This window comes from Equus asinus, chromosome 3, assembly GCF_041296235.1.
Source record: "Equus asinus isolate D_3611 breed Donkey chromosome 3, EquAss-T2T_v2, whole genome shotgun sequence".
In the NCBI taxonomy this organism is placed as follows: domain Eukaryota; kingdom Metazoa; phylum Chordata; class Mammalia; order Perissodactyla; family Equidae; genus Equus; species Equus asinus.
Window position 1 is genome coordinate 98,807,006 of NC_091792.1, and position 21,982 is coordinate 98,828,987.

Sequence of the window (21,982 nt, forward strand, 5' to 3'; positions counted from 1 at the left end):
GTAATTTCAGAAATTCACAGAGCTCATTCTGGGATGCATATTTTTTGACATGGCCTTTGGAAAATCTATTTATAATTTTTTGATTTACTTTATTCTAAGGATTTTTAAAAAATGGTTTCTATTTCCAGTAGATTCAATATTTAAACCTCTCTCATACTTTTCCTTGGTGCTTGAAATGTTTTTCAGTAATGCTGATAGAAGTGTGGCTAAAATAAATAATAAAGAGATTGTAAACTGAAAGATGCAGTCAATCTCCTTAATAGGATCTGTTTTAAAATAAATTCCTTCAGAACTGCTGGCAGACAAAATAGATTTGGGAGCTTCGTGCTTTCCTTCCATTTTTGTGGCTCACTGTTCTCATTTTTATCTCAAATGGGCTGAAGCTAAAGCCCCTTTTGCTGTTAGTTAGAGCCTTTTTAGTTTCATATTCCTTTAGGAAAATTTTTCTGTTCTCTTTCCTTCATAGCTTTGTTATCTGAGTTATGTCAAAATATTTAAAGATGTTAGTGATTTGAGCTACTTGCCCTCCAAGAGGGCATATTAACCTTTGAGAGTGGTCTTCAATTCTTAATTGAACAGTGCTGCTCACTCCTCAGAGGAGAAAGTGTTGATGACAGGAGATAAAATAGCAAACCAAGAGATGTTTGGGTGCTGAAAGTTCTTTGGGTGACTATGGAATCTCTTTGGTCATTTCTGAGTTTAAATAGACCTTGTCTGGAATTTCTCAGTTATAAAATTTTATTATATTTGTTTCCTAATCACTAAAGCCTCAATGGCTATGTGAAAAGTGGATTCACTTGGAAATGATCTTAAAAAGAACAAATGATGTCCCTTTTTAGAGATGCATATTCAGCAACAAAAATTCCATGATTGGACCCAGCTGATTTTTAAAGTCTGACCATTTATATTTCCACTGTTGTTAAAGAAAGCAAATCATCGAGTCTTGCTGAGGCAGCATCCCACATAGAAGAACTAGAAGGACTTATAACTAGGATATACAACTACGTACTGGGGCTTTTGGGAGAAAAAAAATGAGGAGGATTGGCAACAGATGTTAGCTCAGGGCCAGTTTTTCTCACTAAAAAAAAAAAGAAAGCACGGAAAGCTTATTTCCTGCTCCAGTCCTTCCTTCCTGTTTTAGTTATGAGCAGGAGATGCTAGAAACTACTGTACATCATCCGTCTTCAACTTCTGTCAAGAAAGGAATGTTGTTTAGAGATCATCTGGAATTTGTCTGACTTTGATAATGTAGTGCAGAGCACTTCTAAAAATAAAGACAGGATTGTTGTGTCCATGAGGAGCAGCTTATTTCATCATTGTTGTTTTTCGCTTGTAGTCTTGTGCCTTGTATGGTGGTTTCTACTTCTCGGAACAAGCTAAGAAGAGCCATTCTGTTCCTGTGCTCTGGGAATGCTGGAGTCCAGAGTCTGTGTTTTTGAGAATAATGTTTGGCTCATACAAGGAGCTTGTGTTCTGGAAGTGTAATGTTTGATGCATATAAGGAGGATTAGCATCTGTGGGAATTGAGGCTGAGAAATCTAATAGAAATGCCACAGTCAAATAAAGAAGTGTTTATTTATTGATATTATATTGAACTTCTTAATAGAAAACATTAAATTAGCATAATTAAACAGGAAGTCTGATTTGCTGTCTTGTTTTTGCTTGATGGGGAAAGCCAGCATTGATTTTATGGCTATTAGGAAATTTTAGTTATCGTGTCCAAGGCTACCAGACTTTGAGGCAACACACTTTGTGCTTATCTGTATTTACTCTAATCAAATAAGGATTCCTACAGAACACAATCTTAGAATATATACTGAAAGACAACACAGAAATTTCCTAAGGGCTTGGTAGCTGTTTGTGTGAGAGTTAATAGATTTTCTCTGCCATCTATTGAAGTTAAAGGGAAGACTTCAAGATTATTAGTAGTCTTATAATTCACTTTATATGTTATAATTGGTCCTATATCTTGGTCTTTTGTTTTCCTTTTTAGATACTAGCTCAGTCATGCACTGAAATCCTGGAATTGAGGCCCTCAAGTGTCTGTGTCGGGGGTAAGTGGTTAGAATTTAAAAATATCATGTAAGAAATTGGTTTTTTTTCTTAGTTAAAATATATGATTTAAATCTCATGTTGGAAAGAGAATAGCAAAATTAACTTTTTTGGCATCTTTGTCTGTAAGAATTTTTAAATAATTCCTTGAAATATTTCTATTTTAAATTCAAATTTTTAAATTGGAGTGTTATTTTAAATAATGAACATATTGTGTGACAGGCTTTTAGAATCTTCTGTATATTTAGTTCATGTTTGAGACCTTTCCTATGACAAGTAACATAAAATATGACATTTTTTCTTTTATCTGATTATACAGTCGTATATTTGTAGCCTTTGCGCCCCATGCTTTGATGACCTGGCCAAAGTACAGTATCGAGCAGCTCGGGGCACGTGAGGAAGTGACTCATGGGTGGAAGGCAGGAAAGAAAGCAGATGGTTTCATCAGCTGGTGCTAAGAACTGACTCAGGTTTTAGCACTTGCACTCCATTCTGACCTAGAGAGTGTGATTCTCTCTGACCTGTTCGATTTCTTCTTCAAGTCTGACCTGGAGTTCATTTTAACCTAACTTTACTTGAAAAGAAAAATTACTGGGTCTGGTGGAGGAGGAAATGTGCTGTGTAATTTACCACGGAGCTTCCCAACTGCTGGACTTGGTACTAAGTTCTGCATCTTTTAGTCTCCCTAACTAGTGATTATTGAGATGCTTAAGAGGAGTAATTCATTCAGACATTCCAGAGCAGGACGGGGTTCTTTGTATTTGTAATTTTACCTAATCCTTATAACAACACTATTTGACAGTTTTATAATCCCTGCTTCACAGGTGGGGAAACTGAGGCAGAGACAGGTTCAGTACTTGCTATTAATAATTGTCCTATGAGACTCTTGTCTGTCTGACTCTAAAGCCCATACGTGTTTTTACTGAGCCACATTTTAAGTTTTATCTGCACCTTATATTAACTTAAAAGCAAAATTTCTTTCATAACACACTTAATCGAGAATGGCATGGCGGTATTTTCTTCCCCAATTAATTACTATATATGTGTTAGATTATGTTAGATAGGAGGTGTTTGAAAAGAATGAGAGTTAATCACTGTTAAAATAGTTAACATACCATCTTGTAGCTAAGCAGCAAACATTTAGTTGTCAATCAAGATATTTGATCAGTTAACTTTTCTTCTTGCATATTGTTTCGCTCTCTAACACTTAGTGATTGCTCTTCCTATATATATATTGTATAGAATACAATAAATTAAGTCAACCTCTTTTAGTGACTGGCCATAGATTATTAGTAGTCCAAAATGCGTAACCTCTGATGAGTTGTAAGTTTGCATGCAACAGAAAATGAAACTGAGATTAGCAATGCGAAGCAGCTGTTAAAGAAGAACTCTGTGTGGGTGTCGTAGATTAAAGAAAATACAACACCTGACTGTTCAAGAACCAAAGAACACAAATAATTCATTTTAGTTACATTCTCATACCTCAATACCTTCGAGCAGAAAAAAACGAAGAGCTTTCTTCCCTGCTGCTATTTTCCTAAGGATAGAATTTGGGGACGTTTGTATGGTATCTGTCTGGGAATGACACTTATGCCTCAATTCTAATATCTTGGTCACTATCGGAAAACACTTTGTTTAAAACATAAAACAGTGCTTCCCTACGTGGCAGTGAATGCGATCTCCACTGTCTTTCTCTGGAGGGTCTAAGAAAGCAAGTAGATTTGGAAATAGAGCCCTGTCTTCATTATTATTAGTTGGCTGAATAGTATGAAGAAATTCATTCCATGCACCTTGATACTTTCAAGTGATGTCCTTTTTTTCTGTAAACAGTGATTAAAATGTTTATTTTTCCTTTTACTTCTAGAGGAATTTCAAATTGTTTTGAATGGAAGAGGATTCAACTTGGGCAGTCGGAATGGCAGTGTCCTCTGTACTTACACTGTGAATGAAACCTACACGAAGAGTAGGTTCCCCACCATCTCAGTGTTGCTTTCATATCTGCACAGTGTGTCAGCATCAAGTGTTTCCCTCTTTTTCCTGACTGAAACCAACTCTGCTATAGTTTTTAATCAAAGAGGAAAGAAATGAAGTCCAATGATAATACAAATAGTAGTAGTAATTATTTACTAGTTATTTAACGATGGCAACATTTGTTCATAACTTAAATGCTGGACCCTATCCTAAGAAGCCTCATTATACAGATGATAGTCTTGTGGCTGAAAGAGTCAGATAATTTGCCTGTGGTGACAGCTACTAATGGGCGGAGCTGAGAGTTGAACCCAGTTTTCCTGAGCACACTCTGTGGATTCCATCAAATGCCCGATTTAATTGTCTCTTTCTCCAGATTTATTTCTTGCCACTCTTGCCTGAAATCTAACAATCTTGGACTACTCTACTACTTTTTGCCTGATTTTATTGTCACTTGTTTTCTTTATCTGATTTCCCAATAATGTGTCAGTCAGTTGCTTGAAGACAGGCTTTTTGCCCTATAGATATTTTATATCTCCAATGCCCACTCAGCACAGTGTTCGTTGATAATTCTCATATTTGTGGGATTAGGTTTTATTTTACCTAGCTTGACTTCCACAAAAGCAGATGAATATGTTTTTATCTTCATTCTGAGAAAAGTCCTTTTGAATGGATCTTAGTAGTCTGAGCATTTTGGGTCTCATGAAAACATTATTTTCTCATTAACGATTATATTCTTTTATATTATAAGGCAGATGCTATGACTCTGTGAACTCTGGTAGAATTATTTTTTCAGAGGTTCATCTACAATTTTGCTATTTATCTGATGGTAGTAGACACTCCAATTAACACGGCTTTGGCAACATACACAGTGACTGTTCAATATGTGTTTGTTGAATTAAAGTGGTGAGGATCTCAGCATGGTAAATGTCATAATTAATTCGTCTCTTTCCTATTAAGAATATCATTTTGGTAAGGCAAGACAATAATATGCAAAAAACTCTCTTCATAGTACGTTCCACAGTTGAAGAGGACAAAATAATTTTATTTTTATTCGGTAATCATCTGTATCTAAGTGTTACCTTTATCTAACTCCTTTCAATTACATATTTGAGTTGATTATAATATAAACATATTTTATACTTAGCTACATAAGATTAAATTTTTTAAAGTAAATCCTCAAACAAATAACTTGAGTCAGTTTGTATTGTCATCATTCACATTTTAGGATTATCCATCTGATTGCATAACATTTCTGAGTATTTATAGTCTGCATCATTTTTCTCATGTATTAGTAAAATTACAAAGGCAAATTAAGCATTAAGCTTTATAAATAAATACATTTTATAAATTGTAGACAATTATTTTATTAAACTCTTGAAATAAATTCATTCTCCTTTGGACATTCATCTTCTTTTCTCCATCGTTTTTAAATTCTACTTAAAAAATATATATAGGTCATTTGTCCCTAAAAATCTAAGATATTTGCAAAATTGAAGGGGGAAAAATGATAATTTTATAGTATCTACAAATGTATGTGAATTTGGTCTAAGTCAAAAAAATCATAATTTATAATTTAACAATACTATACATGAATGAGGCATATAATCTCTTTCTATTTTTCATTCTCTTTTCCTTCTCCTCTTTCTTTAGATGAGTATCTTTTTAGTTTTTCACGCTAATATATGCAGTGTTCCACACTTGAAACTCTGAGTGCCTCATCCTCTTCATACTATTAGTGAAACTGTGTGAGATACATAAAACCCTTTATTAATTCAATGACATTTTATTTTCTAGGTGTACAGCCAGTAAGTGTGGAGCTTAATTCTATGCTTTGTCCTGCACCTACCCTGAATAAAGCTGGAGAGTAAGTATTTCATTAAAAACATTTTTAGAACTTTTTTAGCTACAAATTATTAGGAAATGGTGACAAATGTACATTAGTTTTATTGTATTTTTTTTGATATACAGATTGAATATGAATTAGTAAGCACCAGGCAAACCACTCTGCTTAGTACTTTAACTATACGCCTAGTAGTTGAAATGGTAAAGACTATTTGTCTTGTTTCTTAAATATTGATTAAAAGTCTCTGTAAATATTTATCTGGATGGCTTTGAGAACTATTGTTAGAACCTTTAAATAATCAGAGCCACAGCCATTATTTAGTACTGAATTTACACATGCACAAACACACACACGTGCACATGAGTTCCAAAGTGAGCTTTTGACTAATTACTACAGTATTTAAATATTGAGATTAAAGAGCAAAAGGAACATGCTCAATAAGGCACATGTTAGACTAGGAAATATTTGTGCTTTAATTTGTGTCCCAGTCCGTTAACGTCTATAGTCTCATGTTCTTTGGTGTGGCAGTAAACCATAATGATAGATGGTTAAAATAAGGGATATTTAGTTTGGAAAAAGGGCTTTTATTTGAATTACCTATACACAAATAATTTCACTAGTAATTTAGTATTTCCATTTGTGACGTTTTCCCCTTCCCTCTCTATTATGAAGGAAGTGATTGCAAACAGTTCAAATGTTCTCTCGCCTAGTAGTAGTGGATGCAATATGTTTAGGATAATGAACAGGATACAGTTTTCTAAAATCACCTTATACTGATTTTGCACCTAGAGCAGAGAAAAGTAAAATATATAAGGCCTCAATCCAAAGTCTGGATTAGTGTTCAGAGAATGAAGATTCTATTTTCCTTCACAGAACCCAAGGGAATCGTTTTAGTAGTTTGAAGTTGACTTGAGCACTTAACTTTTGTGGATGCTTAAATATTCAAGATCTCTATTGGGTATCACTTGTGGTCATCTAAGTAAATTGGAGCAGTCTCAGCTTTCTATTTTAAATTGATTGAAAGAACTGCATAATATAACATAAATGCAAGACTATCAGAATCTTTTTTCTTTCTATGAAAAAGTATTCATTTTCTGTGTCATGTTTTAATCTAGTGTTATTGACAACATGCTTATGGCTAAATTAGACTGGCCTTGGAATTTGAGGCAGGTCCATTTTGCATGGAGCCATCTTAACCCCAAGTGACAGTGGGACTCAAAGGTTTTCTGAGTAATCATGTCTTGTACAGTTATGCACTGCATAATGACATTTTGGTCAACAACGGACCACATATAAGAGTGTGGTCCCATATGATTAGTGCCATATAGCCTATGTGTGTAGTAGGCTACACCATCTAAGTTTGTGTAAGTGCACTCTATAATGTTCACACAACGATGAAATTGCCTAACGATGCATTTCTCAGAACATATCCCCGTTGTTCAGTGACACACGACTATATTAGTAAGGATAAATCCATTGACTTGAAGTTCAGTCCTATTTTATCAAATCTATAATTCCATATTGATTCTCCTGGTTGTTCCCCTTAGTCTGCTCCCAGAGCTGTCCTCTCTGTCTTAGTCATTGGCGGCTCCATCCTTTTTCTTGTTCAGGTCAAAAATCTTTGAGTCATTATTGATTTCTCTTATATGCAGTCCATCAGCAAATATTCTCAGTTCTAAACTCAAAATATGTTTAGAATCCATTCCTTCCTCATCGCCTCCACTGATACCAGACTAGACCAAGCTACTGTCATCTCTTGCTTGGTTTATTAGCCTCTCAACTGGTCTTTCTGCTTCTGTCCTTGGCAGGAGTGATCCTGTTAAACAGATCTGTTTATGCCACCCCTCCACTTAAAATCCTCGATAATGTGTTTCCCATTCCAATGAGAGTGAAAGTCTAATCATTGCAGTGTTCTACAAGGTTCTACAAGATCTGGCCCCTTACTGCGTCTCAGACTCCATCTTCTTTTTGCCCCTTCTGTTATGGCCTCACACTGGCCTCTTTGCTGTTACTTAACTCATCAACTTCCTCCTACATCAGCACTTTTACACATGTTGTTCCCACTGCTTTAACTGCTCTTCCCCTTATGGCTCACTCTCTCACCTTCTCAAGTCTTGTTCAAATGCCACCCTCTCAGTCATCCTATTTAATCATACAATCCTTCCTTTCCCTTGAGGTTGGCATTCTCTATTCCTTTTTCATGTTTTATTTTTATTCTGAAGCATTTATTTGTTTGCTGTTGTGTCTCCTTCCTGCTAGGATGAATCTTGTTTGTCTTGTTTCTTGTTGTATCTCTAGCACCTAACACAATGCCCAATACATAGTAGATTCGTTAAATGTTAGATGAAAGGAGGAATACATTTTTTTCAAGTGTTTTGTTTTACTAGTTATATAAAGAGCTAAAAGAATGCATTGGATTCCTGGGGGGCAGGGATCTATATCAGATAGGAGAAAAATTATCGGAATCCTATTTTGGGGGCATGCCATTTAAGAAAGCAGAAAACTGTCTTGCCTTTTAACAGCAGTGACTAATTAAGGAAGACAGTTAACTTTCTTCTCCAAAGTGGTTATAAAATGCAATATTCCTGTTCTATCCCAGACACTGAATTTGTTTTCTCTAGAATTTGCCTTTGGGCACATTCTTCTTTTGAAGAGACTACCATTGAGACTGCTGATATTCTTTAGTGATTTGTAGATGGGCTAAATACTCAGGAGATGCGATTTTTAAAAATCATATAAGGCATAATAGCTAGCAGACAGGAGAAGTCATCATTTGTTTGGTTTTGACAGTGATGTTTTACCTACAAGCAAACTGAGAATATTTTGGGAAGATCTGTCTAAAATAATTACTTTTGCTTTCCTTTTTTTTCTTGTATCAAGTACATGATGCCACTGAGACAAAAGTTGAGAAGATTTTATTTGTTAATGTATTGGGTATTTGGGGACATCATTATTTGTTCTACTAAGTATGTTGCAAGTAATTTGGACCTTTCTTTTGCCTTGAATTTTCTTCAGATGCTTTTGTAGGTGATGAGCTCTCGTATGAGACTGGATTAAAATCAACACAACTGAAACAGTTTAGCCTTGTAAGGTGACTGATGCTTAATATGTTTGCCTAATTAGCTTTTGGCTAAGGATTCAAACCCATTAAGTAGCTAGTTAGTCTATGTTTCAAATAAACACATCTGGCCCAATAATGAATGAAGGTTTTTCCTGTGTGAGGGTGACAGATGTGGTGATGGTTCCCCCTGTTCTCTCGCTTAAATAATTAACAACATGATGGTGAAGTAACTCTAGACAGACAGCCTCAAAGCCAGATGCAGAGTCTCAGAGCTGGATCCATGGACATGTGCCTCATCTCATTAGCCTGATCTATCAGTTCCTTTCTCCTCTTTATGTTACTTCCTGAATTACATTTTGTTTGAAGATTGTTCTTTTAAAAACCTAGGGCTTGAGAATTTGGGTTTGGAAGAGAGTTAACATGAGGATGTTTACTTAGAGATGGGGACTAAGAATGTAGCAGAGTAGCTAGGATGTAGGTTTGCATGTGGAAATTGACATCATGGAGTAAACCACACTTAAAGCCATCTGGGCAAGTCTCATCCAGGTATAGCATTGTTTAGCGTTGTTAGAATGGGTCTTTGTAGTACTTTCTCTGAGAGAGATCTCTATTTATTAAATTTCTTTATTTGATATAGCTTTTTAGACTAAGATGAACAAATTCATAGTATTTAAACAGAAAGAATGTAGAAGCAGTAGTATGAGGTTGTTCTTTTCTATTTCTTTCATTGGACACAGTTTAATTTTAAAATGTCATATGATTAAACAAATTGTGTTACCACGAAAAATCTGTCGATTGTTAGGGAGTTTATTTCTGCCAGCGGTTTATTTGTCTTAATGAACACCCAAAATGTCTTAGGTTTGAATAGGAAGGACTCTGTGAAGTTCTTTGAATCCTTCCCATTCCAGGGTAATCGCATCATGGTGTCAAGTGCGGGTGTCACCAGTACTTGCTGTATGGGCTTATTCTCTGACCCTCGTTTAGTGAGACATCAACAATAGCACAGCTGCTCTGCAATAGTTGAGATCTCAAACCTGTAATTTGGCAAGAAGAACAGAGCAAATTGGGTAAATATACATAAACACATTGTGAAGAAAGAAAAACAGAACAGAATGAACCAGAGCCTTATCCTACAGCTTGTTTGATAGAGATGATTTAAGGAGGCATATGGTATAGTTAAATGTGCTTTCAAAAACATTGGCCAGAATCTTCTGGCAAATATGAAATAAATATCTAAATCAGATGAAACTGATAGTATTAGTTCTCTTAAAAGGCAGTGCGGGAAGACACTTGACAGAGTGTTTTGAGTACGAAGTGGTGGGACATCAGTGTGTGTGGAAAATTGTAAGCATCTGATACTGAGGAATCATTGAGATGCATGGTGTGGCAGACTTGGGGTTAGAGGCTGACTTGGTAATAGAATCTTTTTATTTTCCTCAACATTGTTATTTTTTCAATATAATCCATTTTGCCTGGAACAAAATTGATTAATTCCATTTCTCTTTCTTGATTGGACAAATTCTGCCTTTAGCACAGCTTCTCACATGAACACTTCTTTTCAAAAATATGCCTGTGTATGTTTGTCTATGTGTATCTATACAACCCCTAATTCCATGATTTTAGTAGCAGGTGACGCAACCACATTTATTCTTTCTTCCTTTCCTTATGAGGAATGAAATGATTTATTTATTTTTTTTATCATGGATACCAGGACATTAGTTATGTCTTTATTTTGAATGTAAACATTGGAATCTTGGTGAGATGAGTTAAGGCTAGGGACACTATCTGTTTCCCTGTTTCTCTACACCTTTCCCTTCAATGGTGGAACATTTATCTTTTCTTTCATATGGTGCGTTGTTTTCTGATTATACCGATCAATGTGATAAATTCACTGAACTGCATTGCATCTCCATCCTAAGTACTATATTCAGTTCTGGAAATTGTCTTTTAAGAGAAGCAACAATGAATTCAAACACATCTAGAGATGGCCAACAAGATGTTGCTAAGTATGGAAATGTTAAACAGGATGCAATTTAAAATACTGACAAAGGTATGATTCAGGTGTGATACATCAGGTCTCTTCAAACATCACTGCTGTCTTGTGAAAGATTTGACTTATTCTTTATTGAATATTACATGTACTTATATATACTTACACATACATATATAATATATACTTATACATAACACTGTATATTATATATAGGTCTATATATACTTATTGTTTATTGAATATTCTTTATTGAATATTATCCTTTATTGACTCATTCTCCAAGGAGAAAGAAAGAAGGGATAGTAAAGGGAGGCACAATTTAGCTCAGTATAAGGAATATCTGCTTAGCAATTAGAATTATTTAGGGAATGTTTTGGTAACTAAAAGTGTTCAAAGAGGACAGCTATATGATGAGATTGAGGATGCCCTTAAATATGTGTTTAAATCATCTTATATATCTGCTTCTAAATTTTATGCTGTCAAAATTTTTACTATCACCAAGACATTTGACATTTTTGGGTGAAAGACACTAAAAATTGAGTGATTATTTCCAAGTGTCTTTTTAGTATTTTATTAAAATATGCAATGAAGTTAAAAAGAGGTTCTTTTTGGTGTAATACTGAAAACATTTACAATACAACTTTAAGTGTGATGTCTAGTACATTTCTGAATATAGCTTTTTTTTAAATTATGAAATCTAGCAAACTTCCTGACTACAATGTTTGTTTTGGTTATGCACATATATTGAGATAACTCAAAGAAATTATTTTATTCAAGAATCCTTTAACTACTTTGAAGAAAACATCATTAGACAAAAGGTTAATTGACATATATACTCATAAGTAGAAGTGGAATCTTTAAACTATTCACAAATATGAAACCTTAATTTTCGACTCGTAATCTTTATAATGCATAAAGCTAACTTTTAAAAAGCTCCACACAGTATTAAATAGTAGCACTTTATTTGAAAATCTTAAGTCACCATAATTTTAATAACTTTTTGAGTAGTTGCCAGTTTAATTTTCAGTATGTGCAAATTGGAAGTAAATTATTTATTACTTCCAGCAAATGTCTTTCACAATTTTATTTAATTTTTTCGTCTTTTTTTAATGGATCATAAAATGGCAATCTTTTACTGGATATGCATAAAGTCAGTAGCAAATGAATACTTTGCAGTAGGTTACTGTGGATTGAAATGTCAATCATATTTCATGGACTATGAAATTTCTCAGATCGGAGTAGCTCTGACATATGGCACTGAGCTATTCTCCTATTTTGGAACTGTCATACTTCTTTCAACATTAAATAATAGCAGTGTGACCATTAGGACTTACTGAATTTTATTTACTTCATTATATGACACAATACTATTTAACAATTTCTCATGTGGAATGAATTTAGTTTTATCACTGTTAATCAAGTACCAAGTGACATTAAAATGCACTTCAAACATCCTTTTGTTATGTTATATTGTTTAGGTTTCTTCTATCCTTCTACTTTGGAAAAAATTTTCGAAGGATGGAGCAAAGAGTATTTTAAGATATTTATAAGCAATTCTAAACAATGTAGAACCAATTTATAGAAAAGGAAATTGAAAGAGTTGTCAGTTCTCAGCCTAATCTTCCCTGACTGCCCTGCACGATCTGCACTATGGGCCAGTCTTGTCTCAGAAGGTCCTTGTCTTTCATGACTTCATATTCTCACCTCCCTGGCTGTTTCTTTTCAGAGGTCACCTCAGGCTCCTCTTCTTCCTACAGTCCCTTAACTCGATTTTCATCATGGTTGGATTTCTGACTCATGAACACATCTTCTTTAAGGCTTTCTTTTCTTGCTGATGAGCTTCAAATCCCCGGACAAGATCTTTTCTTTAGCTCTAAACACACTATCCAAATGTCTACCAACTCACTAGGATTTCCCATAGGAACCTTAAACTTGAAGTTCCCAAATTAAACTCATGTACTTCTGTTCAAACCTGCTTCTTCGATGTTTCCCATGTAAGATTACCCACCTATCTGTGCAAGACAGAAACTTTGAAGTCATCTTTAACTCTTCCTTCTCTCTCACCTCCTACATCCAATAAATGTCCAAGTCCTTTTTATTCTAATTCCTTAATATCTCTCAATTTTCATTTTCACACTACTCTTATTGTCACTATTTAATTCAATTCTACTTTGGTTCTTATTTGAAAGACACTAAGACATTCTTGACTGGTCTTTCTACTGTAGACACTTACTGTTCCAACCCATGTTCTACACTATAAGAAGGGTGGTATCTGTAAAACACATTTCTGATCATGTTTCTACCTAGCTTAAAAACTCTTAAGATTAATTCCAGATATCTAAAGATGGCATCCTGGGTTCCTCACGATCCTTTCCCCACTCTCTTTTTTAGCCTCAAGCCATATATTTCTTACTTTCACACTCTGTGTTGCTGCTGTATTGAATGGTTTTAGTTCCTTGACTGTTCTGTGCCTATCTTTCCTTTCAGCCTGTCAAATAGTGCTCCATCTTCTTGGATCCCTTTCTAATCGCTTTTCCTAACTCCTGGTCATTCTTTAGGATTCATCTTAGAGCTGACTTCCTGTAGGAAACTTTTGTTGATGGCCCCATGGCAAGGCTGAGTCAGTTGTGTCTCCCACATGGTCCTCTAGTACTCCTGTGCTTATACCTATTTTAGTTAATATCACACTCTATTGTAGCTGTTTGTTTATGTGGCTTCCTTTCAATTGTATTGTAATGCTTTGTTTTATTTGTTATTGCAGCCCTGTTAACAAGCACAGCCTAGCTTGGCCTCTTGTAGGCAATTTATAAATATTTGTTTAATTAACTAGCGATAGAATGATTGACTGATTGAGTGAACCTATTGGCAAACATTCATAAATCAATTTGGGGTGCAGTTTTAGGTTTTAGGTTTAAGCACACAGCTCAACATAGCTATAATGTTGGGTTTCATCAAGATAATATTTTGTAACAGGAAGGAAATAGCATTGAAAAAATTTTTTACACAAACTTGCATGATATTAAATACTAGGCATCTTTGGAACAATTTAGTTCTCTATATTCTTAAATGGCAGTAAGTAGAATACAAATTCTTTAAATTAAATAAAGTGTTAGGTAATTATGTCATTGCTGCTATACATTTGTCTGTACTATCTCTGTTATTTTTTTACTTGGCTCTAAAAGTTTTATATAAAAGTACCTTGATATTCTGAATAATCTGTTAGACAGATAGGTGCTACAACAATTTATAGAGTACCTGCTACGTTTCAGGCACTGTAGGATGTTTATACATTATTTTATCAAGTTCTCCTCCCCAAAACAACTCTGAAATAGGTACAGTTATCCTCACTTTACAGATTGAGGAATGCAAGATTGAGAATGTAGTGACCAGGTCAAACCCAAAACTCTTAATTCCCCAACATATGGGCTGAATCTATCTCCTTTTTCGATTTTATTTGATTCTTGGGACAAATAAACATGGACTGTCCCCTCATCTCTCACTTATGTGTAGAATTCAGTAAAAATAACATGGCTTTAATACATTTTTGTCCATAATAAAGTCTCTATAACTGAGGGTATGGGTTCAACTGTCATAAATATACTAACCAGAAGTAGAAATTATATAGCAATAGGAAAGAGAAATCCATAGAAGCTAGCAGAAGTGACATAAAATATGACAGGAACGATTAAATACATCTACTGAAGTCTTGGGGCAAAGAAAAAGAAAGTTATTTGAGTTTGGGTTACAGGGTGAGATGACTTTATCAATCTATATGCCAGCAAGGGAGTGGCATAGCTTTGGACAAAGGTATCAGCTCATAAAAGTGCCAATATTGTATCAATAATTACCAAAAGTATTTTTCTGAAGAAACAACACAATTTAAAAGAAGTAACTTTTAGAGTGTGTTTTTCATGTTTGCAACACTTCTGAAAAATTTTCCCAGCACAAATAAATATCTTAGCATATAGCGAATGCCATTATAGCTAACCATGAGAAATATGTGAATATAGTAAAAAACTAGAGGAGTGATACTAAGTTCTTACCAATGAAAGACATTTAAATATAAGACCCTAAAATATTTATTGAGGATTAAGGTAGGATGCAATAGAAGTGAAATCACTTTGACTACAGAGTCAGAGAAGTACAACATCTGGGCAAGTTACCCTTGTAGGCTTCAGTTTCCTTATTTGGAAAGTGGAGATAATGCTACTGCCTATCTCAGTGGGTTGTTGTGAGAATTAAATAAGATGAGTGTTATGTGTCTGGCTCCGAGTAAGGAATCGATAAATGCCATCAATATTAGTACAGCAGTTGATGGTAATGTTTTGATTGACTACTGTGCTCTCAGGAAGGTGAAGATTATATTGTTTCAATTGAGTCCATGTTCCAAAAGAATCATCAGGTGGCTTTCCATGACTGGAAACTTAACTCAGTTTTATTTGACATCAGCCACATTACACTCCACTGAGATTTTGGGGATAATATGCAGTTATTTTGGTTGCCTACAAGATCTCATCAGCGCGCATTTCTACTGTAGGAGAGTGAACTTTGTTGTAAAATGTGTCTTCTCTTCTTATTCCATGTGAATAAGCATTAAAAGTTTTGAGTGTTTCCTTCATTAAGTAGAGAACTGGTTTATTTCTGGTGAATTCTTAGTCCCAGATTATAAATAGCTTTGGTCAATATCTACTGATCCCTTAAAAGTCGAATCAATAAGATTTCCTGCAGCAATCCTACATTATTGTGAATCAAATAATCTTCCCCCAAACTAAAACCATGCCTACTATGTCATATGCTTTCTGGTACATGCTTTGAAGTAAAGGAATTAGGAACTAGGAAAGGTTTTTTTTGGATTCAGCTATGCTTAGTCTTCAAAACAAAACACAACAAGGCACTCAGTTTTGCAGAATAAGCAATTAGGTTTAAATTTGCTTTCTGAAATAAGCTACTTGGCATTCTGTGTTGGAATAGTTCAGAAGTTCAGTTACATTGATATAAACACCCAAAGTTCTCATTTTTTTCTGGATTTAGCTAAACTTCTTTTTTTGTAAACAAAATGTTTTGAAGGGAATATTTTACAATCTTTGGTATTGGGAAATATTTTTAATAGGACTATTCCTGAATTTTGAAGAAGAGTTTAGCTAGAAGTTTGCTGGTAGTATCTTTCCTGGTGGCTCTATTTCTGTTCAAATCTAACCTAAATATCCTTCTGAGAAAAGAAACACATTAAGGACTTTCATTTCATCAAGCCTCTGTGGTATGATGGAAAGGGTTCAAAATTTGTTAGAATCCTAACTTTACCACTTTGGGCAAGGTAATTAACATTCTGGGCCTTAGGTACCCGATCTGTAAAACTGTGAAACTACTTACTTTAAGGGTTATTGTAAGGATTAAGTGAGATAATGTCCATAAAATGCCTAGGACAGCACCTGGCACATAGCAGGGACTAAGTATTTCCCATCTCTCCTCTCTGGCCTCATTATTGTAAATTTTACCAGTGGCTTGAGATTGCTTCTGTTTTAAAATCCCACGTCTCCATAACTAATAATATTTGGCATTCAATTCAAGGCATGAAGAAGAAATCTTCTAAATATAACAAAATTCTACTAATTCAGAGTATTTAAGGCAAAATTTTTGGATATTAATTCTAGGACTTTAGAATATTTTATGAGAATTGGAGCATGGTATCATGTAGAAGTCAGATCAGCAAACTGTTACTTCCTACTTTTGCTTTAATGAATGGATAGCTTTGATTTGTTGGCATGCTGATTATTATATGATAATATACTTTGTAAATTCTTTTGAAAAAGAGCTATTTCCTTAATACTTTAAAATCTCTTTGTCATTTTTTCCCATTGATATCTTGTTAGAGCTGTTAAAAAAAAATTACCGACTGCTGGCTGACTGATCCTAAATAATAAATTACTAGAAACTGAATAATTGTTTTATAATTTGAAATCATCTTTTCAAAATGTAAGCTGTATTTTAACTGATATTTCTTAGCCATGAACAAAAATTACCCTCTCTTTTTTCTACCTTTCCCAGGACATTTTAATATCATGGGATATTAAGTATATTAAATATATTAAATATATCCTGGGAACAGTTACAACAAATACCTACAAATAAATCATTCGTTCTTTTCCTTTAGTTTTTCTGTCTTTCATTATCACTTTCTCTATATTTTTTCTGTGAATGGTTTATTGTTTCCAATTTTATATTCTTAAACAATGATCTTGTGATGATGGTAATGTCTAGAGACAGGGAAAATAAGCTAAATGGGATCTAAGGATTTTTTTCCCCCTTTTTGGGTTTTTGTGAAACTGAAACAACCTAACCATTTCTCTAGATTAAGGATTTTTTTTTTCTAATTTATTTAAACTAAAACAACAACAACAAGAATTTCCCAATGTTTCTATTTACCTTAATGCTTCTTTTAGAAACAATTAGATCACTTAAGGAATTTGCCTCTGGCTACTGAGTAAGGACTGGAATTCAGGAAAAAGCTAGGATAACTGATCAAAAGCTTTGATTTTTTAAGTAGATTTCTAGTTGGTTTTGAATTATGTAAGGAAATAAAAATCTCCTACAATACTCTAGTTTTTATTTTTAATGATTGTTTCTTCATTTTCTTTCAGAACTCTTGATGTATCAGTGAGCTTTAACGGAGGAAAATCTGTCATCTCGAGTTCATTGATAGTCACAGCCACAGAATGCGTAAGTGAAAAGTTTGCATAAAGTTATCTTTTAAAAATAATTCTATCCAGAAATAGTTTATGGAACCTCAGTGTTGTTGCATACTACAATAAAGAAGGTATAAACAATCACACTGAGACCATTACAAGGAAAGATTTGTATAAAATTTATTTTAGGTTGTTTTGTTTTTTCCTTACCCTCCTTTAAAAGGAATTTTAAGACAGTATATATCTTATTTTGATATTTATAAAATTCAAAAGTCATATTTAAGATCAAAATAAGGTAGAGGAATGATTTCCAAATGAAGCATTTTTTTCTTAAACCATTAAACATGTAAATAGAATAATTTTTTTTCTGTTATGAAGGCTGCATTATAGTATCTAAGACATTTATCATATTTTTGAAATTATTAGTGCATCTTAATGAGTGAGCTTATTAATTTGTCCATTTTACTGTCCTTGTTTTCTCATAAGAGTATGGAATTTGATTTTTATAGCTTGATAATATCTTAGTTTGAAACTATATTTTACTTGAGATGATTGATTTGCATTACCTAAGATGCAATATTTTGAAATATAAATTCCATTGATAAGACAGCATTTTCCTTATTTTGGAGGGTTTATGGAAAGTTGTGATATTAGATTGTTGAACATGAAAACAGAAAGAAATAAAAGAGACTGATCACATGGCTATTTTTTTATGAGTATATTTTCTTTGTAAAAAATGTATAAATCAAAGCAAAAATAAAAATTCCTGTCCTTCAAAAGACCAAAATCCCAAACCTAAACATTTTCTTACATCTTATGTTTTCATGGTTTTATATTTTGATCTTTTAATTTGAAAGACGTCCTTCCTTCAGAAGACAAAATAAAACAACTCACTATTATCTGTATAGAGACAGTTCTGTTTCTCATTGTAGGCAAACGTTCCAGGTTAAAAAGCAGCCATAGGGACCCTTGGGTGACTATTGAATTCCCTGGATAACTCTTTATCAACACCTTGTGTTTCTATTTTGAAAATAGCTAGTTTTTTCTTTTCCTTTTCCTCTGTAATTAATGTTGCAATTTGTAGTCTTATGGATGTTGCAATTTGTAGGTTTGGTCCCTCAGGATGTGGTTGAGATTACAAACATTTGTGGTATATAGTTTCTCAGTGTTTAGCTACTGAGATGGCATTCTTTCTCCATCCTTCTTCCTATTCTGCACCTCCAGCTGTCTTTTTTCACCTCTCTTCTACGCAAGCAGGAAACCAAGTCTTTGTCTGTATCCTATAACCATGCATGATTTCATTGTGCAGGGATGCTGACGTTAAATGACTCATCTGGAATTTACAGGTTGTGTGCTTTAAGGAAGTCTTCCTAGGTCTTGCTAGTTCTCAGAAGAGCATAATAGGACTCAAGGTGATTTAAGAGTCAAGTGACTTCAGAAAAAGGGACATTGGTTGTGTCAGAAATGGACAGAGAGTGAAGGGGCAAGTTGTAGTTTTAAATAAGGGGTCACAGCAGTTTTCATTGAGAAGAGATTTGAGCAAAGAATTGAGGAAGGTGAGGGAGTGAGCCTTGAAGACCACCTAAGGGAGGAGTGTTTCATGCAGAAGGAGGGGCTAGAAGAAAGCCTAAGATGGGACTGTATCTGACAAGTTTAAAGAAGAGCAGCTGGCCAGTGTGTGGGAACAGAGGTAGCTGTGGGGAGTAGGAGTCTCAAGATGAGTAGGAGGGGGTGGAGAAAGGGGGACTGATCATGTAGGGTTTTGTAAGTCATTGTAAGGACTTGAAGTTTTCTTCTGAGTGAAACAGGGTGACATGTTTTAAAAAAATCATTCTGGCTGATGTGTAAAAATAGACTTTGCAGGTAGGGGCCAAAGTGGAAACATGGAGATCAATTGTGCGGCTATTTCAGAATCTAAGAGAGGGAACGGTGCCTGCACTAGGGAGATGGCAATGGAGATGTGGTTGGATTTGAATATACTTTAAAGGTGGAGTCCATGGGATGCCGAGACAGTGGGTGTGGCATTAGATATGGGTGTGAGAGGAAAATGTAAAGAATAGTTCCCAGCTTTTTCACCTGAGTAAGTAGAAGGATGAGTTGTCATCAGGTAGAGCAGTTTTTGGAAGAAGATGAGCAGTTCTGTTTTGGAAATGTTGAGTGAAAGATGTCCATTTTGTCATCTCAGTGGAAATGTCAGAAAGGCAGTTGAATATACAATCTGGAGTTCCAGAAAGAGGTCTGGGTTGGAGGTACACATTTGGGAGCTAATGTATGGAATGAAGTAGTCAACCAAATTCCACATGATTTTTACTGGGAAAAAAAAAAGTAGCTTTCAGGAAGTAGAGCAGGAAGGGAAAGAGTACCAGTATTTATAGAGGAACCAAGATAAACTGGGTCTTGGAAGGAGAGTAGGACTTAGGAAAGGAGAGAGGAGGGAAAAGCACTTTACAGATAAATAGCAAACAGAAATTGAGAGTAGATGTATTTGGTTGGAGTGAAAATAATGGAAGGAAAGCTTGGAAATAGGAAATTGAGACCAGATTATCAATTGCCTAAAAAACAAACAAACAGAGTTTAGAGTTCATCCTGCAGGTCTGTAGTTCCTAAACTCCAGTAAACAGAGATGTCAGTGTTGAAACGAAAGAAAGGAAAGAAAATCTCCCACATCCATAAGTCCCAAGGGCCAGACTGTGGGTCTCTCCTTGCTCCTGTGGTGCGAAAGCAGAGTATAAGCTCGGGCGGCCCAAGTCATGGCAGACAGGCATCTAGAAAATGTCTTCCCCTTTTTGAGTATTAGCTGAAAGGAGTGCAGCTGAAACGGTAACTAAAGGAGGCATTGTGCTTCCAGAAAAAAATCTCAAGAAAAAGTATTGCAATCGACAGTATTAGCTGTTGACTTGAGCTCTAATGGCAAGGGTGGAGAGATTCAACCAGTAAGCATGTACGTTAGAGATAAAATTTTCCCAGAATATGGAGGCATCAAAGTAGCTCTGATGACAAGGATTATTTCTTCTTTAGAGGTGGTGACATTCTTGGAAAGTATGTAGACTGAACTAAGTCACTCTTGAAATGGCATCATGTGAAGCTGTCCATTCTACTGAAGTTCTGAAATCTTTCATCCTGTAAATAATTTCCATGTCTATCTTTTATAATAAACTAATGATATCCAAACTAAGAAAAACAAAGGAAAGGAAGTGGATTACATTTTTCATAATGCTAGATTTATTCAACTTGAAAGAATGCTTTTATTCTAAAATTGTTCTTTCTGCCATTTTAATTTTAAAATATCTTTTGATGGAGGAAAGAGTAACTATAATAACTCATTCAGTCCTTCCTTCCTTCTTTCGTTTTTTTTTCCCCTCTCCCTTCCTCCTTTTCCTTTCCTTCTCTCCTTCCCTCTGTGATAAAGAAAAATTGCACTGGACAAAGTTAAACAGGTAAGGAAGACTTTTCAAGACTGTTATAGTAGGGGAGAGAGACAACTCAACTGTGCTGAGACCAAGGGCCGGAGAGTTTTCAAGAGCTGAGGTGGAGGGAATGGCAGGCACTTCTATCTGCAAATTGGCCTTATGTGAAGGAAAAGAAATCTCTCTCCTCTCTTCCCGACAGAAGGTGGTGTTACAACTTGGGGCAAGGCACCAGCAAAGTTGGGCTCCTACCCTCCCACAGAGACTAGGAGTAAGGGTGCCACCTTCTTCGATGACCACATTTCAAAGGGATGGCTCTCAGGTGGACAAAGACATTCCCCCTGGAAGCTGTAAAACTGGAAAGAGACTTTAGAGGAGATTTATTTACATTTCAAAGAGGCAAAGAAGGATTTTGCAGTTATAAGTTTTCTAAAGTAGATTCTCCAAAAAGAGAAGTCAGGAAGAAACTGTTTAAAGTTTAATCAAACTGAGGGAAAATGCAAGGCCTTCTTGGTCAATAGAATAAGTGGAGTGAAAAAGAGAAGAAATAGCTCAAGAAATGGGAAAGCCAGGACATTTACCATATTAAAAAGCCAAAGGAAGATAGAATTCCAACATGAAAAGAAGGCAGCATTAGGTGCCTCAGAGAAGTGAAGGAGAAAAGGTCAGAGGTCACAGTGACTTTGATGTTTCAGCCCAGGTTGATGATTTGTAGTCTTCTGTGTGAATTTTATTATTCCACTAATAAGTATAGAATAATAAATACTATAATCCACTTTATCATATTGATAATAATCATAGGATAATTCTTTCTTTCTCATTAAATTTACCAATTATTTTGTATTCAAACTCAAATAGCTAGTGTATAGTAGTAATATTACTATTTTATAGATATGAAAAGTGAGACTGGAGCTGATGAGATGTACCTGCTGATGTGTTCATTAAATATCTATTCAAAATAGAAGAGGACAG

General features: G+C 34.8%; 1 protein-coding gene and 1 pseudogene across 7 annotated transcripts in view; both read left to right on the forward strand.

The window, feature by feature from the left end:
- ANTXR2 (ANTXR cell adhesion molecule 2) overlaps positions 1–21,982 on the forward strand; it is a 233,451-nt gene that overhangs the window by 130,390 nt on the left and 81,079 nt on the right. For all 7 annotated transcript variants that reach the window (XM_070505556.1, XM_070505557.1, XM_070505561.1 and 4 more), the window contains 4 exons: positions 1,994–2,054; positions 3,917–4,015; positions 5,818–5,887; positions 17,559–17,637. In XM_070505556.1, the coding sequence (XP_070361657.1) occupies positions 1,994–2,054; positions 3,917–4,015; positions 5,818–5,887; positions 17,559–17,637 (309 nt within the window). The remainder of the gene's footprint in view (positions 1–1,993; positions 2,055–3,916; positions 4,016–5,817; positions 5,888–17,558; positions 17,638–21,982) is intronic.
- On the forward strand, positions 17,662–21,400 carry LOC139044845 (10 kDa heat shock protein, mitochondrial-like; annotated as a pseudogene).